The sequence below is a fragment of the Megascapheus bottae genome, chromosome X (assembly GCF_031878675.1).
Source record: "Megascapheus bottae isolate mThoBot1 chromosome X, mThoBot2.hap1, whole genome shotgun sequence".
In the NCBI taxonomy this organism is placed as follows: Eukaryota; Metazoa; Chordata; class Mammalia; order Rodentia; family Geomyidae; genus Megascapheus; species Megascapheus bottae.
The window spans coordinates 105,560,695-105,580,644 of record NC_143547.1 but is presented as its reverse complement, the minus strand read 5'-3'; the positions used below and the strand labels follow the sequence as shown (position 1 = coordinate 105,580,644).

Below are 19,950 nucleotides of genomic sequence, written 5' to 3'. Positions count from 1 at the left end.
TTTTTTTTACTCACAGCTAGTGATGGGTCTATTACTTGAGCCATCGCTCCACTTCTAGCTTTTTTGGGGTCAATTGAAGGTAAGGCTTTCATGGACTTTCTTGTCCAGACTAGCTTTGAACTGTGACCCTCAGCTCTCAGACTCCCAAATAGCTGAGATTACAGGTGTGCGCCATTAGCACCGGGATGCTGTTATATTTTTAAATAATACTTCTTATTCTAAAATTTCACGCAAATTGGGCTTCTTTTATTCAACATAGTGTTTGTGATATTTATCCAGATTGTCACATAAATTGATGTTTTTGACCCTTTTCACTACAAGTATTATTTTCTTGTGTGGATGGACGACACTACAAATAAACACCTATGTGGTATCTACTGTTAATGCACAACTTGTGTAGACAAGTGTTTATTTTTATTTTGGGTGACTCTCTAGAACCACAAAGTAGTATGTGTTTAACTTTATATAAATTTGTCTTCCCTAATATCTGTATCATTTAAGATTCTCATGAGCAGTGTATAAGAATTATATCATTTTTCTCATCTATTTTTCATGTTAGACATCGTAGTGAGTATATACTAGTAAACTACTGTGGTTTGAATTTAAGGTGTATTTCCACAATTATAATGATCTTGAGTAGTTTTTCCTCTGCATTTTAGAATTTCATGTCTTATTCTCTGAAGAGTCTGTTCAAGCCTTCTGTGTTTTCTTTGACTTGTCCTTGATATCGAATTGTCAGTGTTTGAACATTCTATGTACAGCCCATTGTCAGATGTATTTTCTTTCTTTCTCTCTTTCTTTTTTTGTGCCAGTCCTGGGCCTTGAACTCAGGGTCTGAGCACTGTCTTTGGGCTTTCTCAAGGCTAGAGCTCTACCACTTGAGCCACAGCACCATTTCTAGCTTTTTTGTCCTATGTATGTGATACTGAGGAATGGAACCCAGGGCTTCCTGCATGCTAGGCAAGCACTCTACCACTGGGCCAAACTCCCGTCCCAGATGTATTTTTTTTTATAGTTTTGTCTGTTCATTTTTGTGATTGTTTTGAGACAGGTTTTACTGTGGTGCCCAGGCTGGCCTAATACTCTTGGACTCAAGGAATCCCTGTGCCCCAACCTCTGGATTAGCTGGGGCTGCAGAAATACTATGTTTGGCTTGAAAATATTTGGTTTTGTTTTCTGCTTTTTAAGTCACAGTCTTTATTATATCCCAGGCCTGCCATTGCAAGTGCTCATTATTTGTTGGGAATGCTATTGTCATTGATACTTGTTTCTTCTTCTGAACTTGTCTCCTGCCTCCTTCTCATTAATTAATTATTAATTAATGGTTATTATATATTATATAATTGTGAATCCGTTAATTCATTTAGACCCACCTTGAAATCTTTACTGAATAGTGTTTGTATGTATGTAATAGCATATAGAATATGGTTAGGGCCCAAGGTACTTCAGGATTCAGACTTTTAATTTTTTTTGGGGGGGGTCATAGGCTTGACCTCAGCCTGGGCGCTGTCCCTGGGGTCTTCAACTCAAGGCTACTGCCCTACCCCTTGACCCACAGCCCCACTTCCCATTTTGTAGAGGTTAATTGGAGATAAGAGTCTCAGGTCCTTTTGTGCCCAGGCTGTCTGTGAGCCTTGATCCTCAGATGTCAGCCTGCTGAGTGGCTAGGATGACAGGCGTGAGCCACCGTGCCTGGCCAGACTTTTCATTTTTTTTATATGTTATACAATACCTTCTGCGGGATGAAAGGGAGCACCCTTTAAATCAAACCTCTTAATATAACTGTAATGACCTAGGTTAAAATATCTGTGAAGTTGGATAAATAAAATCAACCAGTATGCTGGGGCGCGGTGGCTCACACCTATAATCCTAGCTACTCAGGAGACTGAGATCTGAGGATCAAGGTTCAAAGCCAGCCTGGGCAGAAAAAGACCTGAGACTCTTATCTCCAATTAGCCTGTAGAAAACAGGAAGTAGGGCTGTGGCTCAAGGGGTCAGGCAGTAGCCTTGAGCTGAACAGCTCAGGGACAACACCCAGACACAGACTTCAAGCCCCACAACCAACAAGAACAGCAACAACAAAATCAACAAGTAAATGGACATGAATTCAAATAAGATGAGATGCCAAGCTTATGAAACGTGGGTATTTTCAAACCTTAGAGATTTTAGATTTACAAATGATGCAGTGACAGTTGATTTAACTTGACAGGCTGTGTCGAACCAGCTGAATGCTGTAACAGAGGACATGTACACCAATGGGTCCACAGCCTCCGGAAGCCCTTCCCATGCTAAGGGGCAAGACGTGAGGAAAGTTCGTGTCATACAGTTTGAGAAGATCACAGAGGAGCCCATGGTAATCCCTTGTCAGAATATATGTCTTTGTTCCTAATCTGTTCTGTGTAGATGAGGACGTTCCGTAGTATAAATGGAAAATATTTTCCTCAGAAATTGCCTTAAGCTATTTTTTTTGGTTGGTCATGGGACTTGAACTCTGGGCCTGGGCATTGTCCCAGAGCTCTTCAGCTCAAGGCTAGCACTCTTCCCGTGAGCCACAGCACCACTTCTGGTTTTCTGGTGATTAATTGGAGATAAGAGTCTCACAGTCGTTTGTGCCCAGGATGGCTTTGAACCAGGATCCTCAGATCTCAGCCTCCTGAGTAACTAGGATTATGCGCCTGGCAACTTAAGCTATTTTAAAGGTATTCTTAGAAAGAACTTAAAGCAAATGTTTATACCATTGCCTTTCTTTCAGGGAATTACTCTCAAACTGAATGAAAAACAATCCTGTACTGTGGCCAGAATTCTCCATGGTGGCATGATTCACAGACAAGGTACTCTGGAGGGGGAGATCTAGCTTGTATTTTTTTTTTCCAGGATTAATCATTCACTTCTTTTTCAGTGATATGGGACATCAAGCTTATAATTCTTGAAACTGATAGCATTTTTATCACGGTGCCAGGAGATCTTTGTGGCTTAATTACTGACTTATTAGGAAACTCTACTGATAAGACCTTAGTATGAATTCCCCAGCGCCACCATCTTTACCTCTGAGCTTTCTTAAAAACATTTGTATGTTGATAGTTTGGTTAATATGTTAGTCATTACTATCTCCCATTGCATTAGACTTTGAACATATAACAGTAAGGTGAACAGCTATCCTCTACCCTCCTGGAGCAAGCAGTTTATCTGACGAAACAGACACTAACTACTAGTTAACTATTTGGTTTCCTCAATGTTAAAACTGTCATCAAGTTTCTCGTGTGTCTCTTGCTCAAGTCTGTTTTAGACATGAGAGGCTAGAAGAAGATGTTAAAATGCAACCTGTGTAGGCAGGCCTATTTGGCTCATACCTGTAATTGTAGCTAGTTGGGAGATACAGTACATGAGGATCATGACTTCAGACCAGCGTAAGCAGAAAGTTCACAGGCCTCCTTCTCAACCAATAGCTAGGCAAAGATGGTAGGCATCCGTCATCACAGGTACAGAAGAGACAAATCAAGAGGATCATGGTTCTGAGCCATTCCTGGTAAAACAGTTTCTGAGTTTCCATATGAATGGAAGAACGTGGGTGTGGTGGTGTACTCTTGTCATTCCAGCTACAGTGGCAAGTGGAAAATGGGAGGACCATGGCCCAGGAGTGTACCTGGTAGAAAAGGTAGATTCTATCTCAAAATAAGGAGTGCAAAGAGGTAGCCTAGAAATGGATCTTACCAATTCAGCAAGCATGAGGCCCTGAGTATAAAGCCCAATATCATAATAAAACATTAGTGCCATCCATTTTAACACTTACATTTTCCCTGGCACTGATATAGCTAATGTACTCATTACAAACAAATAGGAATCCAGCCGGAAACCCTAGCTACTGAGGAGGTTGAGATCTGAGGATCGCGGTTCAAAGCCAGTCTCTGGGCCTAGGCTCTGTCCCTGAGCTCTTCAGCTCAAGGCTACCACCTCACCCCTTGAGCCACAGTGCCACTTCTAGTTTTCTGGTGGTTAATTAGAGATAAGAATCTCACGGACTTTAGTGCCCAGACTGACTCTGAACCTTGATCCTCTGATCTCAGCCTCCTGAGTAGCTAGGATTCAGAGGTATGAGCCGCTGTGCCCGATTCCACGAGACTCATCTCCAATGAACCAGCAGAAAAATGGAAGTGGACCTGTGTGCCAGACAAAAAGCCTGCGGACACTGCCCAAGCCCTGAGAACAATGCATAGAATCACCACCACCACCCTCACCACCAAAGTTACTTTTTTTTCTATTCAAAGTCACATGACTATTCAGAATCACTTTTCCATAAGCAATGATTGACTTTGCCATTTGAGAGCACTTTGGAGTCTTAGCCCAACAATTAAAGAGCTTTTGAACTTTCTGGTTAATGAATAGAACTGTGTTCTCTTTGCTCTGCTGTTTTGGGTAGCTTATATGTCAGGGTCTCTTGGAGTTCAAGGAAGCCGTGCTTTCCTTCCGCTCTCGTATGGTAGAGCTTCAGGAAGAGAAGATAGCACTGGACTCAAGCACTTGCCTCGATACATCCCACAAGCGATTTAGAAGGAAGTTCATTTTCATTTGTCCTTGTTGAGGATTTTTAATCCTCAGCATTGTACTGTCTGTTTAGTGACATGCAGTGGATCATGCTTTCTCTTCTATCGAGTTATGCTGACCTCTCTTGACCTTTTATTCTTGTGCATTTATTTTGTTCTTGTTTTTTCGTGGCAGGCTCCCTTCATGTGGGAGATGAGATCCTAGAAATCAACGGCACAAATGTGTCTAATCACTCAGTCGATCAGCTGCAGAAAGCAATGGTAGGTATTTTGCATGCTTGATGAAGATCATCCGTTTTGTTACAGTTATCATTTCTTTCCAGAAGCATTTCACTTTATTAAGGGTGTTTTATTCATTTCTGATATCTGTTGTAATGTGCAAAAAGTGACATTTATCTGTTTTCAATTAGTACACCTCTGAAGGTATCAATGTGGTGTCATGGAAATGACATTGTACTGCCAGTCATGAGACCTTGGTGTTTAGTGGCAGCTCTGAAATCCATGTTTCTTTTATTCTGGCTCAGTGACTTGAGCAGGTAAATGAATTTCGGTTTTCATTTCGTAATCTAGAAAGTGAAGACAGTGAGCTCTAGTCTTCCATCATAGGTCTATTATAAAGATAAAATAGAATGTTGTAAACGACAATTTGAGTGTGCTATTTATATTCAGTTGATATTTGTTCACCACCTATTATTATGTGTCACATGGTGCTTGGACAGACTATCCTTTGTTTCTTTTTATTTTTTACAAGTGTATGTTCATTGTACAAAGGGTATTTGATATATGCATATATTGTACTCTGTTGCTCTCTGTTTCCTCCTTATTCCCTTCCTTCTATTGATCAAGAGCTTTCAGTGGGTTTCTCTATGATGTCATTTTCTCTTCTTCTCCCCCTTCCCCATTGTCCCCTGAACAGTCTCACAGTTACAGTCATGTTACACACACACACACACACACACACACACACACACACACACATTTTAAGTCCATATTTGACAGAAAATATGTGACCTTCATCCTTCTGAACCTGCCTTATTGCACTTAATGTAATGAACTCCACTTCCATTCAATTTCCTGTGAATGCAGTGATTTCATTCTACTTTATAGCTAAATCGTACCCAATTGTGCATGTATAATTACCACATTTTCAAAATTGATTTGTCAGTTGTATGGTACCTAGGCCAATTCCATACATTGGTTATTGTGAATCGTGTTGCAACAAACCTGAGTGTGCAAAAGTCTCTATTGTATCTTCACTTACATTCCCTCAGAAATACACCTGAGTTGTATCCTAAAATCATATGGTAGTTCTATTTCAGTACTTTTTATGAGCCTTCGCTCTGATTTCCATAGTACTTACACTAAATCCCATCGTCATTACTAGAGTGGGAATTCCTGACCTCGCTAGTATATATTTGTTGGCTGATGATGGCTGTTCTGATGAGGATGAGAAGAAATCAAAACCTCATTTTTATTTCATTTGTAGCTCTTTTATGGATGGGGATGCTGAACATTTCTTCATGTGTTTATTGGTCTTTTGTACTTATTTTTGCCAGTCTTGGGAATTTAACTCAGGGCCTGAGCATTGTTCTTGAGCTTTCTCAAGGTTAGGGCTCTACCACTTGAGCCACAGCACCACTTCTAGCTTTTTCTGTGTATGTGGTACTGTGGAATTGAATCCAGGGCTTCGTCCGTGGAATTGAATCCAGGGCTTCGTCCATGCTAGGCAAGAACTCTACCATTAGGCCACGCTCCTGGCCCTCATTTATACTTCTTAAGAGAATTGTTAAGAGAATTGTTAGGCCAGGAGTGTGGACTAGTGGTAGAGTGCTTGCCTAGCATGCATGAACACCCGGGTTCAATTCCTTCATATCACATACATAGAAAAACCCAGAAGTGAAGCTGAGTGTGGTAGCTCATGCCTGTAATCCTAGCTATTCAAGAGGCTGAGACCTGAGGATCGTGGCTCAAAGCCAGCCCGGGGACTAAATTTCATGAGACTCTTATCTCCAATTAACCACTACAAAACAGGAAGTAGGGCTATGGCTCAAGGGGTAGGGTGGTAGCCTTGAGCTAAAGAGCTCAGGGACAGCGCCCAGCCTCAGAGTTCAAGCCCCACGACTGAGGAAAAACGAAAAAGAAAAGAAAGAGAAAAAGCTAGAAGTGGTGTTGTGGCTCAAGTGGTAGAGCTCTAGCTTGGGACAGTGCCCAGGCCTTGAGTTCAAGCCCCAGGAGTGTCAATAAAGAAATAAATACATAGATAGAGATTCTCACAAGGGAACAAAAGAAGGAAATCAGCCTAATGCCAGTGGCTTCATATATATCATCCTAGCTACTCAGGAGACTGAGATCTGAGTATTAGGGTTTGAAGCCAACCATGGCTGAAAAATCCCCAAATCTCTTATCTCTAGTCAACAGCTACAGAGTCTAAAATTGTGCTGTGGCTCAGTTGGTAGAGCACTAGTATCAAGCAAAAAAAAGTTCAGGGACAGCAGTCAGGTCCTGAGTTCAAGTCCCAGGACTAGCACAAAGAAGAAGAAAGAAATCATATATTTTGGCACAGCCAATGAGACATTATGTGAAATAAGCCAAGCCCAGGAAGATAAGCACCACATGAACTCCATGGAGACTAAAGGAATAATTTCATTACCTTTGTTGTACAGCATGATGATGGTAGTAACATTGAATTATATTCTTTTTTTGCCAGTCTTGGGGCTTGAACTCAGGGCCTGGGTACTGTCCTTGGGTTTTCTCAAGACTAGAGCTCTCCCACTTGAGCCTCACCAACACTTCCGGCTTTCTCTGTGTATGTGGTACTTAGGGATGAAATCTGGGCCTTTGTGCACGCTAGGCAAGCACTCTACCACTAGGTGAAACTCTCAACCCCTCAGTTATATTCTTGAAAATTGCTCAGAGTCAGGTGTAAGTATTCCCACTACAAAGCTAAGTATGTGGACTAATACATTTGCTAATTAGCTCTATGCAGTCATTCTACTATATATACATATGTATATACACTTCAAAACAACATATTGTATGTGCTAAATAGACAATTTTGCCAAATTTAAAGGAAGAGAAAGAAGGAAAAACTGGAAGAGAAATAGAAAATGCTCTCAATTTCAATTATGCCAAAATTACAAAATAAACTGAAATATTTTCCACTCGTCAGATGGAAAAGGAATGTGACTATGTAATTCTGGCCATTATTTTGAGCAAAAGCAATTCATTCATACACTCCTAGTGGAATTGGATCTGCTGTAAGTTTTTGGAAAAGTAATTAGAGGATAAAGCTAAATATCAGTTGGTCATGATGCTTTATAACAGAATGAATGAGATTTTTATACCAATATAAAAGTTTGTCACTGAAGCAATGTCAAATACTATCAAGTAAATTAAAGTGCATATAGTATAATACCATCATATTTTAAAAAAAAACAAAAATGCATACATATCACTACAGAGTGCAAAACATTTGTGAGGTTTCCTGTGGTGCAGAGTAGGTTGTGGCTACATTTGTGCTGAAGCTGATGTTAAAAACTTTGGGACATCTCGTGGAAGAGGCAAACTCATTAGCTTTTGCTTCATTATTCTTTGTATATATTCATGTAGTAATTCTGGATTATCGACACATGATACTGGTAAAGATGTCTGCCTGGTGGAAAAAAAGACTGGTATCTTAAGACCTCAAATCATCCAAGTTAATTTTCTGTATAAATTACATTTTTCTTTTTAATAGAAAGAAACCAAAGGAATGATCTCACTGAAAGTAATTCCCAGCCAACAGAGTCGTCTTCCTGCACTACAAGTACGTGTTTGTTAAGATAAGATTATGATTATAAATAATATGGTTCTCACTGTACATTCTAAAAATCTCAAAAAAAATGTGTAGCTGCTTGGGTAAGGTTCCCTTTTACACTAAAACGTAAGCACTTTCTAAACTAAAGTAAAATGTGAGAGTTCCTTCTGTTTTTGATGCAGCCTGTCAGTGGTGGAAGAGTACATGGGGCAGGTAGGGTCTTCCCAAATAAACGAGGAAGGAAGATTTAAAAATTTCAAAGCTTAGCAAGGTGCCAGTGGCTCATGCCTATAATCCTAGCTACTCAGGAGGCTGACATCTGAGGATGGTGGTTGAAAGACAGTCTAGGCACTAAATACTGTGAGACTCTTATGTCCAATTAACCAGTAGAAAACTGGAAGTGGTGCTGTGGCTCCAGGGGCAGGTTGGTAGCCTTGAGCCGTGGTCATTTTTAACTTTTGAGTATACTAGTTTTTATTTTGTCTATTGATATTTTCACTTACAAGGGTACTAATTATTCTTCTCTAGATTGATTTTCCTGGTTACATAGTAGCACAGTCAGTACATGACAGTAGAATCTGGCAGTTCCTCATTCTTGGAAAATTAGGTTGTTTCCAGTACTCTTACTATTGTAATAAATCTCTGGTGAACATGCGTATCCACAAATGATTCCTGACAGCTCTGTTGAATCAGGTAAATGCACAGAAGTAGAATGAGAGTCTAGTTGGAGACTTTCGGCATATTCATATTGCTAGCCTGTCATATAGAAAAAGTGACCAAGTATCTTCCACATGTTTGTGAAAGTACTTCAGCAAAGAAACACATACATTTCAGAGAGTAGCCACTCGGCCCTAGGACCTAGACAATTCAGAACCAGTAAGAAAACATGTTGACTCCAAAGAGCGTCTCTTGGTTTCTTGGTGAAGGGATTAGTTCTGCCATGTTTGCAAACCTAACAGTCAGTGAGCAGTTGTCCAGTTTCTCACTGTCGGGTGCTTCTCTACCATTCTCGTCTTCTACCTTGTCCATTCATTCCATTTCCTTACAGCAAGACTTTCTGTCCCATGCTGCAATGGTGATGTTTCTCTTGAGTCCATTTGCCTTTCCCCGCCTCCCCAGATGTTCATGAGAGCACAGTTTGACTATGATCCCAAAAAGGACAATCTGATCCCTTGCAAAGAGGCAGGACTGAAGTTTGTTACTGGAGACATCATCCAGATCATCAACAAGGATGACAGCAACTGGTGGCAAGGGCGAGTGGAAGGCTCTTCCCAAGAGTCTGCAGGATTGATCCCTTCTCCGGAGCTGCAGGAATGGTGAGCCACTTGGGTGACGTGACGTGCAGAGTACTCACTCCTGCTACACAAAAACACCTGCTTTCACAAATGTGTACTTTCCATTTCTCTGAAACTTACCTTCTAGCTCTGGCATAATGGATGAGAGAGGGTCCACAAGGATTCCTTGGCAGGCCATTTTTATTTTCTTTTTCCTAGTCCTGGGTCTTAAGCTCAGGGCCTGAGCACTGTCCTTAGGCTTTCCTCAAGGCTAGTACTCTACCACTTGAGCCACGGGCTTCGTGTATGCTAGGCAAGCACACTACCATTAGGCCAAACTCCCGGGCACTACCAGGCCATTTCTTTAAGGTAAAGAAGCCCTCTGTGTACCTCAGTTTCTTCTAATGCTTTCCTGACAGCTGTGAAGCCTGTCCTAGACTCCTGCATTATTTTCACCACTGTATGCGATTTGTGGGAACACTGTTGAATTTCCCACAAAACAGTTGCATTTTCGGTGTGTGCTTTGATACACATTCCTTACACATAGATGAAATAAGTCCTATCCTTGAGTGGGATTGTTCACTTAGTGCTAGGTTCTATACCACGTGACCATTGGCATGGGACAAAAATCCACATCCCACTGTCGGCCCTCCCTCATCTCTGCAAAATAAGCCCAATAAAGATTACAACGTCAGCCGAGCATGGTGGCTCCCGCCTGTAATCCTAGCTACCCAGGAGGCTAAGATCTGATGCTCGTGGGTCAAAGCCAGCCTGGGCATGAATGTCCGTGAGACTCCTATCTCCAGTTAACCACTAGAAAACCGGAAGTGACACTGTTGCCCAAGGGGTAGGAAAGCAGCCTTGAGCTGAAAAGCTCAGGGACAATGCCCAGGCCCAGAGTTCAAGCCCCACGACCACACACACACACACACACACACACACACACACACACACACACACACAAGAATATGACCTCAGGAATATTCTTTCCAGTAGCAAGCTTTTAGTTTGAGCTTGTTTTGTTTTCCACGTATATGTGGTATGTGCACCTCGCCATTGTACTTTCTAGATGTGTCTGTTACGTGTATAATACAATGGCTGTTTCTTACAGCAGGTGAATGCTAATATGTAATGCAGAGGTAGCTCCAGGACTCACGTAGGAGAGTCAGGCTGCACTGAGGGAAGGACCTGGACAAAGAGGAGAGGAAAGGGAAGTGGGATATCATCACCATGTGGATTTTCTTTTACAAAGTGAAGGGAGTAAATGTGCATGAAAGTTTGGTATGGAAAAGAACAGCAACAGTCTGGTATTGTTCTGTGACATCTTACTGAACATACAGCTGAACCCTTTGTCATGTGTTCCTATCAGGCGAGTGGCAAGTGTTGCTCAGTCTGCTCCAGGTGAAGCCCCAAGCTGCAGTCCCTTTGGGAAGAAGAAGAAGTACAAAGACAAGTACCTGGCCAAGCACAGCTCAAGTAAGCTTCTGAGCCCCTTTGCTCTGGGCTGTTAGCACTCGTGTGCTGCCCAAGCTCTTTAACCAAAAGGAAATAAGAGATGAAGCATTGTGCAGTAGGATGTGTTATTACAGTCTTCATTCTCATAAGATCACTGCGGAGACGCAACACCAGTGCAGGTAAAGGCAGCCTGGGGCTGTGTCCCCAGCCGCCCAGCACCTCATCCTTCACATAACGAAGTGTTTTGGACTTTTCCCTATGCGTAGCATTCACTGTTTGTCAATAACTTCAGTGTGGCCTCAGTGCAAGTGTAACAACCCTAGCGAGAACTGGAGAAGTACTGGTGACTTGGTTCTTCACCGACCACAGTTGAAAACGTAGCAAACCCAGCTCTCGATACTCGCAAGGGATTACTTCTTGCACCTGTGAATATCAAAAGCCACCGATGCTCAAGCCCCTCATAGAAAACGCATAGAACCTAAGGACATCCTCGGGACACTGTGAGTGATCTCCAGAGTGCCTGCAGTCCAATGAGGTATGCGGTGATAGAAACAGCAGTTCTACCATGTTGCTTACAGAATGGCAAGAAGAAAAAGTCCCTACATGTTCAGTACAGATGCAATGTTCGCAGATATTTTTTTCCAGTCTTGGGCCTTGAACGCAGGGCCTGAGCACTGTCCTTGGGCTTTCTCAAGACTACAGTTCTACCACTTGAGCCACAGCACCACTTGCAGCTTTTTCTATGTATGTGGTACTGAGGAATTGAACCCGGGTCAACTTTCATTTCTTTCTTGAGGTGCAAGGCATCCATTTAGGAGAAAAGGAGGGTGAAGAGTTGAGCTTAGAGCCACATTTCCTTCCTGGGCAGCTGGGTCTCTAGTGACATTACAGAGGCAGCGATGGCAATGTTGAGTTGCAAGTGTGGATGACATAACCAAGTGCATGTCATATGGAGCTAGAGATGGGAGAAACATTTGTGGTGGGAATGGAGAACTATCGACTTACTGAAATTATGGCAAGTTCACTTCACTGGAAAAGCAAGACAAGAGTCCAGAAACATAGGAAAAATGAGAGTTCAACGAATGGGCTGACAATGCTAGGTCAGAAGTTCAGATGGAAGGTATTGGGAAAATCAAATCAAAACCCAGAGGAATATTCAAATCTGTAATCCGGAATCACTCTGAGCCCAATGCTCGTGGCTCCTACTTGTAATCCTAGCTACTCCAGAGGCTCAGGTCTAAGGATCAGAGCTTGAGCAAAAAAGGCCATGACACTCCTCTTATCTCCGCTGAAGCAGCAAAGAGCCAGGAGAGATGTAGTTCAAGTGGTACAGTGGCATCCTTGAGTGGAAAAGCTAAGGGACAATCAGGAGACATACACTATTTTTGTCAGCAAACAAGTCTGCCTCTGACTTAGAGGAAGACGCTGACTTTATCTTCTATACAATTCTATCTGAAAAAAATAAAACTGACAGTTTTGTGACCCAATCAGCCTCAAAAATAAGAAGAAACAACTAAGAAATATCTTGTATGAAATGAATGATCCTTTACTTTTCCAAATAATCACAATATTTTCCACAACACAAAACCTACACCTCTCCATGTTACATACCATTGATATACTTAAAACGATTTTAATGTTCTATTTGTGTAATTAAATTTGTTAGTTGATCAAAAATATAATTCTGTATTTATTATAGATCTGTAGCAAGATCTTCCTATTAAACTATTTTAAAATAAAAAAAATGCTAAGTTAAAGCCCTAGCACAGGCACAAAAACAAAAAGAATAAGCTTGCTCAGATACCCTTCTCTTCATAATTATTATTTCCAGTACAACATGGGGGGTGTCATGCTCTTTAGGCAAGAACTCTACCACTTGAGCTACAGAGCCCTCCTCAACATTTTTAAAGTCAGTACTTCCCGTGTGTGCTAGTATATCCAGTAAATTTCAATTTAGTTGTTTCTCCACAAGATAAATGGTGAGAAATGGAGTTGGGCTAGAGTTACTTGTAGCTAAGAGTCTTATGGGTTCTGTACTATTTTTCCTACCCAACAGTCAAGCTAATCCTTTCAAAATGTAAATGGGACTATGTCAGTCTCTTACTCAAAACTCCCTTACCACATTAAAAATAAATATAAAATTAATGTTAATAAAATCTTTTCATAAAAAATAAATAGAAGCCACAGTCTTCCTTCCCCACCACATCCCCTGGCCTCATCTTCTGCAGTGCTTTCTTTATACTTCTTGTCTTGTTTTGTTTTAGAGACAGGGTCTGGCACTGTAACCCATGCCTCAGAGTTGTGATCCTCTTGCCTCCGCCTCCAGAGTGCTGGGTTACAGGTGTGTGCCACCGTTCACAGCTCTCGGCTTCCCTTGAGCAGGGTTTTTAGCTCCTTAACTGTGGCCAGGCCTTTCCCCACCCAGCTCCAAAAATGAAAATTGCTTTCTTTCCTTTGTGTTTAGTTTTTGACCAGCTGGATGTGGTCTCCTATGAAGAAGTAGTTCGGCTGCCTGCATTCAAGAGGAAGACTCTGGTGCTAATTGGTATCATACTGCCTCATACTGCTTTGAGAGTTCAAGACCCTAGTTCCTCACCCGTATCCTATACTAATCTCTCCTTGGCCTCAAATAAAGGCAGTGAAGTGTTTTGGGTTCTTCAGCTATCTACCTTACAAGTAAAATGAAACACTGCAAATTCTTCCCCCCTTTTAGTAATTAGGAACTCATTCGTTTAGGGTAGCTTTGATCTTCAACTTCCTCATCCACTTAGCTAGCTAGCAATAGAGCTATGATATGCTTTAAAATACATTTTTTGGCCAGCCCTGGGGCTTGAACTCAGGGCATTGCTTTTCTTTTTTTGTTGTTGTTGCTTGTCCTAGGATTTGAACTCGGGGCCTGAGCACTGTCCTTGGGATTTCTCAAAGATACCTCTCTACCACTTGAGCAAGAGCACCACTTCTGGCTTTTCTATGTATGTGGCAAGCACTGTACCACTAGGCAAAACTCCCTGCCCCTTAAAATACAATTATATTATTGTTATGAACATGTTGTATGGAGGGGCTGTCATTTCCTAAGTCAGACAATGAATACATTTCTTTCTCTTTTTTTTTTTTGAAGAATGTCACCTAAGCTTTCCACCTCCTGTCCTTGCCCACAAGTTATGTAGGTAACTACCATGAAAAAAAGCAAAAACTAGGGGCTGGGAATTTGGCCTAGTGGTAGAGCACTTGCCTAGCATGCATGAAGACCCGGGTTCCATTCCTCCATACCACATACATAGAAAAAAAGCCAGAAATAGTGCTGAGGTTCAAGTGGTAGAGCTCTAGCCTTGAGAAAGTCCAAGGACAGTGCTCAGGCCCTGAGCTCAAGCCCAGGACTGGCAAAAAAAAAAAGCAAAAACGAATACCCCCACCAACCCCAAACCCATGCTATCTAAAGCTTTGATAGCTCAGTGGAGGTTGAGAGAACTACTGCAAGCTCTCAGGAGCCATAGAAGCTACTTTCCCACAAATGAATTCTTGGTCCTAAGCCAGGTCCAGAGGCTTGCTGATGCTGACTGGCTCATTTCCCATTCTTGGATTGCGAACATTAATTGCCAAGTGATCTGTATTAACATTCTGATGAAATTTCCAGTAAAAACACAAGCTTGAATTCCATTTAATTTTGGAGAACTTAGAAAACTTAATGTACTTAAAAATAAATAGAAAGTTCCACGTTAGCTGTTTTCTCTGTGGAACTAACTGGTATTCTGAATCCAGCCTGTAGCCTTTTGGTTAGTCCAAATCTGCAAACAGCTCAAAACTCCTGTGCTCTGCCCAGATAGAACACCAACCCATTCACTTTGTGTGTGTGTGTGTGTGTGCGCGCACACGCGCGCGCGCACGCACGCCGTTCCTAGGGCTTGAACTCAATTCTGGGTGCTCCTCCTAAGCTTTTTTACTCTAAGCTAGTCAGCACTCTACCACTAGAACCACAGCTCCATTTTTGGCTTTTTGCTGATTAAATGGAGATGAGAATCTCACTTTCCTGCTTGGGCTGGCTTCAAACCACAATCCTCACATTGTCATTTGCTGACTATCTTAAGATCCCAGGGCACCAATGCCTGGTTATGTGTTGACAATTTTGAGCACTGAGAGATGAAAATCCATTTCATCATTCCCTGTCCCATGTCTGCCTTAGTCTTTGGAGGAAAAAAAATCACAGCTCTTCTTCTCTACTCACACAGGAGCCAGCGGGGTGGGTCGCAGCCACATTAAGAATGCCCTGCTCAGCCAGAATCCGGAGAAGTTTGTGTACCCTGCCCCATGTAAGTGGCTTTGGGACATTTTTTGGGGGGGGGAGTGAAAGGCTGGTCCTCATGATGGCATTCCTAGATATGGAAGGACAATGGTCAAACATGCAGTTAGACCAGTCTACATCTAAAATTGATTATTCAGCAGGATGCCAGTGGCTTACACTTGTAATCCTAGCTACTCGTGAGGATGGGATCTGAAGGTCCCAGTTCAAAGCCAGCCTAGGCACAAAATTCTGTAATACTCATCTCCATTTAACTGCCAGAAAACCAGAAGTGGTGCTGTGGCCCAACTGGTAGAGCGCTAGCCTTGAGCTGAAGAGCTCAGGAATAGCACTCATGCCGAGTTTAATCCCTACAACAAACAAAACCAAAGTAATCTCCACAGTTCAGTTGTACATTGTTTCTACAATTGTCAATTGTGAATGTGAAGTGTTTTTTTTTTCATTTTACACATGGTTCATTGACAGTTGTTCATAGGGATATAATTTACCCTTGTGGGGCAGCTGAAGAATGAAGTGTGGAAAAAGAAAGACCTAGTACAGATGCCTCATTCTCTAAGTTTGAATATGAAGTGAGTTAGAGTGTGATGTGTGGAGATAATGTGGAGAATAATTTCATGGGAATAGAGCTGTGGCTCAACTAGCACATAACTAGCTTTGAGGGGGGGGGAAGAAAGCCAAGTGAGAGGACAGGCCCCAATTTGAGCTCCAGTCCTGGAACAAAAGGAAAATGTAATCCAAAGCAAACTACAAACTACTCGTAGAAGTCATAAAAATGAAACTTAACTATATTTCCAGGAAATCATGACCACAGCTTAAATTATCTAATATTCTTTCTTCTTTTCCTTTTTTTTTCATACTGGGGATCAAATCAAAGATGTTGCACTTGCTAGGCAAGCATTTTGGTACTGAGCTTCATCCCAGGCCAGAGATCCATTTTTTTCAAAATATTTTGCCTATCTTCAGTTCTGAGTTTCAATACTGCCAAGCATGGTGCTTTTCAGCGATGAACTTCATATAGGGAAAATGGTAGGAAATGTTTACATTGTCTTTTGCCTCTGAAAAGACATTACAACAAGTGTGACTAAGTTATAATTAAATCTAAAAGTCATATTCTGAGCAAATGGGAGATTTCCTGCTCTACTCTACAGGAACCACAGGGGGAACTCCTGAATCACTCTTGCCCGTAAGGCAGGTGGGGTTTCCATGCAGATTGAAATCCTGGAGCCCAATCTCATCATATTTGGGTTCTTGTCCAGATACAACACGGCCACCCAGAAAAAGTGAAGAAGATGGGAAAGAGTATCACTTCATCTCCACAGAGGAGATGACGAAGAACATCTCTGCCAATGAGTTCTTGGAGTTTGGCAGCTACCAGGGCAATATGTTTGGCACCAAATTTGAAACCGTCCACCAGATTCATAAGCAGGACAAGATTGCCATCCTTGACATTGAGCCCCAGGTAGGTAGGCATGGAAAAGCAGAAGTGATGGGTTCAGCTGTCTAACAGATGGAGGAGTGAGCAAAAGAAAAGCTGCAAGAAATCTGGAATTGTAAAGTCCACGTAGAAGCAGCACAGTAGTATTGGGAAGGGTGGGAAATTGTATAGGGACGGTAACATCTAAGCTGCCTGCCTATTAGAAAGAACTCATTTTTTCTTTCCTTTTTCTAGACTCTGAAGATTGTTCGGACAGCAGAACTTTCACCTTTCATTGTTTTCATCGCACCCACTGACCAGGGAACTCAGGTAGGGAGGGAGCTATGTAGGGGGGGAAGGGGTCAATTTAAGTCCACATTAAGCCATTGACCACTTGCATTTCTAACAAGATCAAGACAAACTGTGCGTGTGTAGATATAGATATCTATATCTACACACACACACACACACACACGTATGTTTTATTCATTCAAGAAATTTAAAAACTAGCCAGAAGCTGGGCACTGGTGGCTCATGCCTGTAATCCTAGCTGCTCAGGAGGCTGAGATCTGAGGAGTCATATTTGAAGCCCACTGAGGCAGTAAAATCCCTGTGAGAGACTTATCTCTAACCACTCAAAGCTGGGAGATGGTGCTGTGGCTCAAATGATCAAGCACACTAGATATGAGATCAAAGGCCCAGGGATAGTGCCCAGGCTCTGAGTTCAAGTCTCACAATTGAAAAAAACAAAAAGCAATAACAACAAAAAAACCCTACCCAGACCACTCATGCTAAAGTAACAGGAGAAAATCAGATCCACTTCATCCTGGAGGAGCATGAGCCCAGTAGCAGAAATGGACAAAGTTTGATACACACTAGAAATTGGGGGGGGGCTAAGGCCAGGCTGGTGTGCATGGTGAGTTCCAAGTGAGCTTGGGCTATGTAATGCGATCTTGTCCCATTTAAAAAAAAGATGATAGTTGGACAAATACTGAACTCTGGTGTGGTATGTGTGGGGCACAGGGAGTTGTGCTGAACACTTCCGACTGCAAAGCACACTCTGGAGGAAGGCCTGAGTTCTTTTCCTTTGGCTTGTAACAATTTTTTTTGTAACAATTTTTTTTCACATTTTGCTACTCTAAAATGAACCCATTGTTTCATACTATTAAGTGCTATTTGTACTATCCTTTTTTCCTATCTGGCCATGCCCTTAGCTGATTTTTTCATTGGATTATTGGCTGTCCTATCCATTGTAGAAACTACACTGAGGCAATTATCTCTTTGTGATATTGGTTGCAAAGCTTTTTAACCATTTGGTATTCATCATGCACACATTTTTACTAATGCCTTTTCATGACAGCTGAATTTGGTAGAGGCAGCTGCCAAGCAAACCCAGGCCCTGAGTTTAATCCCTGGACAACTAAAGATAGTATTAGGGAGACAGGCTGTGCCAACAGTAAATGCCTAGAGAAACCACACCCTAGGCTCAGTGCTGTGGGGGAGGCACTGATGACTGCTTCATCCATGACTTTCTTTACAGACTGAAGCCTTGCAGCAGCTGCAAAAGGACTCAGAGGCCATCCGCAGTCAGTACGCTCACTACTTTGACCTCTCCTTGGTGAACAATGGCGTTGATGAAACTCTTAAGAAGCTGCAAGAAGCCTTTGAGCTGGCGTGTAGCTCTCCACAGTGGGTGCCTGTGTCCTGGGTTTACTAAACTTGCACAATGGGTAACTCTATAACCCTCCTGCCAACATTTGCAATGCCATTCCCCTTGCTTTAAATCAAACAGGGCTGCTTCAAGTAGTTGTGTCCGATTCTGGCTCCCTTTAACTCTCCTCGTGCTGGCTCCTGAAGGGCAGGGCGCGACTGATCTGGTATTCAAAAGCATCTCTGGAAATGAGTAGTTGTAGACAAATCAAAGTGCTAATCAAAGACGATACACTAATAAAGCAATGGCACCTGTCCTTCTGAAGTGTGCACTCTTCACCTTCAACTCAGCATCTTTTTCTTTGAATCAAGTTATCTTTTGCAACGTCTTAAAATGCCCAAACGAAAGCTATGCAATATTGTTCTAGGGAAATCCTCAAAAGCAATAAAAATGCTGTGTTAAAATGTCAGTGACCTTGGAACTGGGCTTCATCTGTTCCACTCGGGTGGAGTGTCTCCCGCTTCTGGTGCCTGTATAAAGCCCAAGGTTTCCTCTGGGTTGGTGCCCATTATGGCACACACTCAAGCTTCCTATTAAATAAAAACTCCTGTTTTTTTTCCCCAGTCCTGGAGCTTGAACTCAGGGCCTGAGTACTGACCTTGGATATTTTTTGCTCAAGGCTAGTGCCCTGCCACTTGAGCCACAGCACTAGTCCTGGCTTTTTTTTTGAGTATATGGTACCAAGGAAGTGAACCCAGGGCTTTGTGCATGCTAGATGAGCACCCTACCACTAGGCCACGCTCCTGGCCCTAAATGGACTCCATGGGGGCTGGGTAAACCTGCACCACAGTATGCTGTGCTCACCTGGTTTATCCCATGCCTCAGTACTTAGCACATTTCTTTTTTGGCCAGGCCTGGAGCTTGAACTCTGGACCTGAACACTGTCCTTGGGCTTTCTCAAGACTAGACCTCTACCACTTGAGCCACAGCACCCATTTCTGGCTTCTTCTGTGTATATGGTACCAAGAAATTGAACCCATGTCCTCGTGCATGGTAGGCAAGCACTCTACCAGTAGGCCAAACTCCTGGCCCTCAGTACCCAGTACCCAAACTTGTTTGCATTTCCTTGGCTTCTGATTACCAACTGGAAGCAATCCCAAGGCTTTCACATTCCTGAACACCCCAACCCCCAGCTTCCAGAATGGACAGCTGCAACAGAGCAGCAAGTGTTCCTCCACAGCCAACTCTCACAATCCATCTGGCTGCCTTTCTCCTCTCAGTCCTTCTGAAGTGAATATACAAGTCTGTGATATTTTCTTTCTCTCTCTCTGATCCCCAGAGTTTGATTCCAGGTGTAAGGTCTCAAGGTGAATTTTATCAGAGAAATTCGAACTAGCCCAATCTAAAGGAAAAGCAAATTTCAAACGAAGGATATAGAGGTCCTCAGAATTTTTTTGGTGCCAGTCCTGGGGCTCAAACTTGTGGCCTGAATGCTGTCCCTGAGCTTCTACTCCTTGAGCCA

General features: G+C 42.4%; 1 protein-coding gene across 2 annotated transcripts in view; it reads left to right on the top strand.

Annotated features, from left to right (window-relative positions):
• Mpp1 (MAGUK p55 scaffold protein 1) overlaps nucleotides 1–18,897 on the top strand; it is a 24,207-nt gene extending 5,310 nt beyond the window's left edge. Inside the window, exons 2-12 of one of the 2 annotated variants that reach the window (XM_090325799.1) lie at nucleotides 2,210–2,353; nucleotides 2,753–2,831; nucleotides 4,717–4,802; nucleotides 8,278–8,346; nucleotides 9,457–9,653; nucleotides 10,981–11,087; nucleotides 13,531–13,611; nucleotides 15,293–15,373; nucleotides 16,620–16,822; nucleotides 17,033–17,107; nucleotides 18,318–18,897. In XM_090325799.1, the coding sequence (XP_090181925.1) occupies nucleotides 2,210–2,353; nucleotides 2,753–2,831; nucleotides 4,717–4,802; nucleotides 8,278–8,346; nucleotides 9,457–9,653; nucleotides 10,981–11,087; nucleotides 13,531–13,611; nucleotides 15,293–15,373; nucleotides 16,620–16,822; nucleotides 17,033–17,107; nucleotides 18,318–18,494 (1,299 nt within the window). In that variant the 3' untranslated portion in view covers nucleotides 18,495–18,897. The remainder of the gene's footprint in view (nucleotides 1–2,209; nucleotides 2,354–2,752; nucleotides 2,832–4,716; nucleotides 4,803–8,277; nucleotides 8,347–9,456; nucleotides 9,654–10,980; nucleotides 11,088–13,530; nucleotides 13,612–15,292; nucleotides 15,374–16,619; nucleotides 16,823–17,032; nucleotides 17,108–18,317) is intronic. The other variant, XM_090325800.1, reaches the window with a different exon arrangement.
• The last annotated feature ends 1,053 nt before the right edge of the window (nucleotides 18,898–19,950 follow it).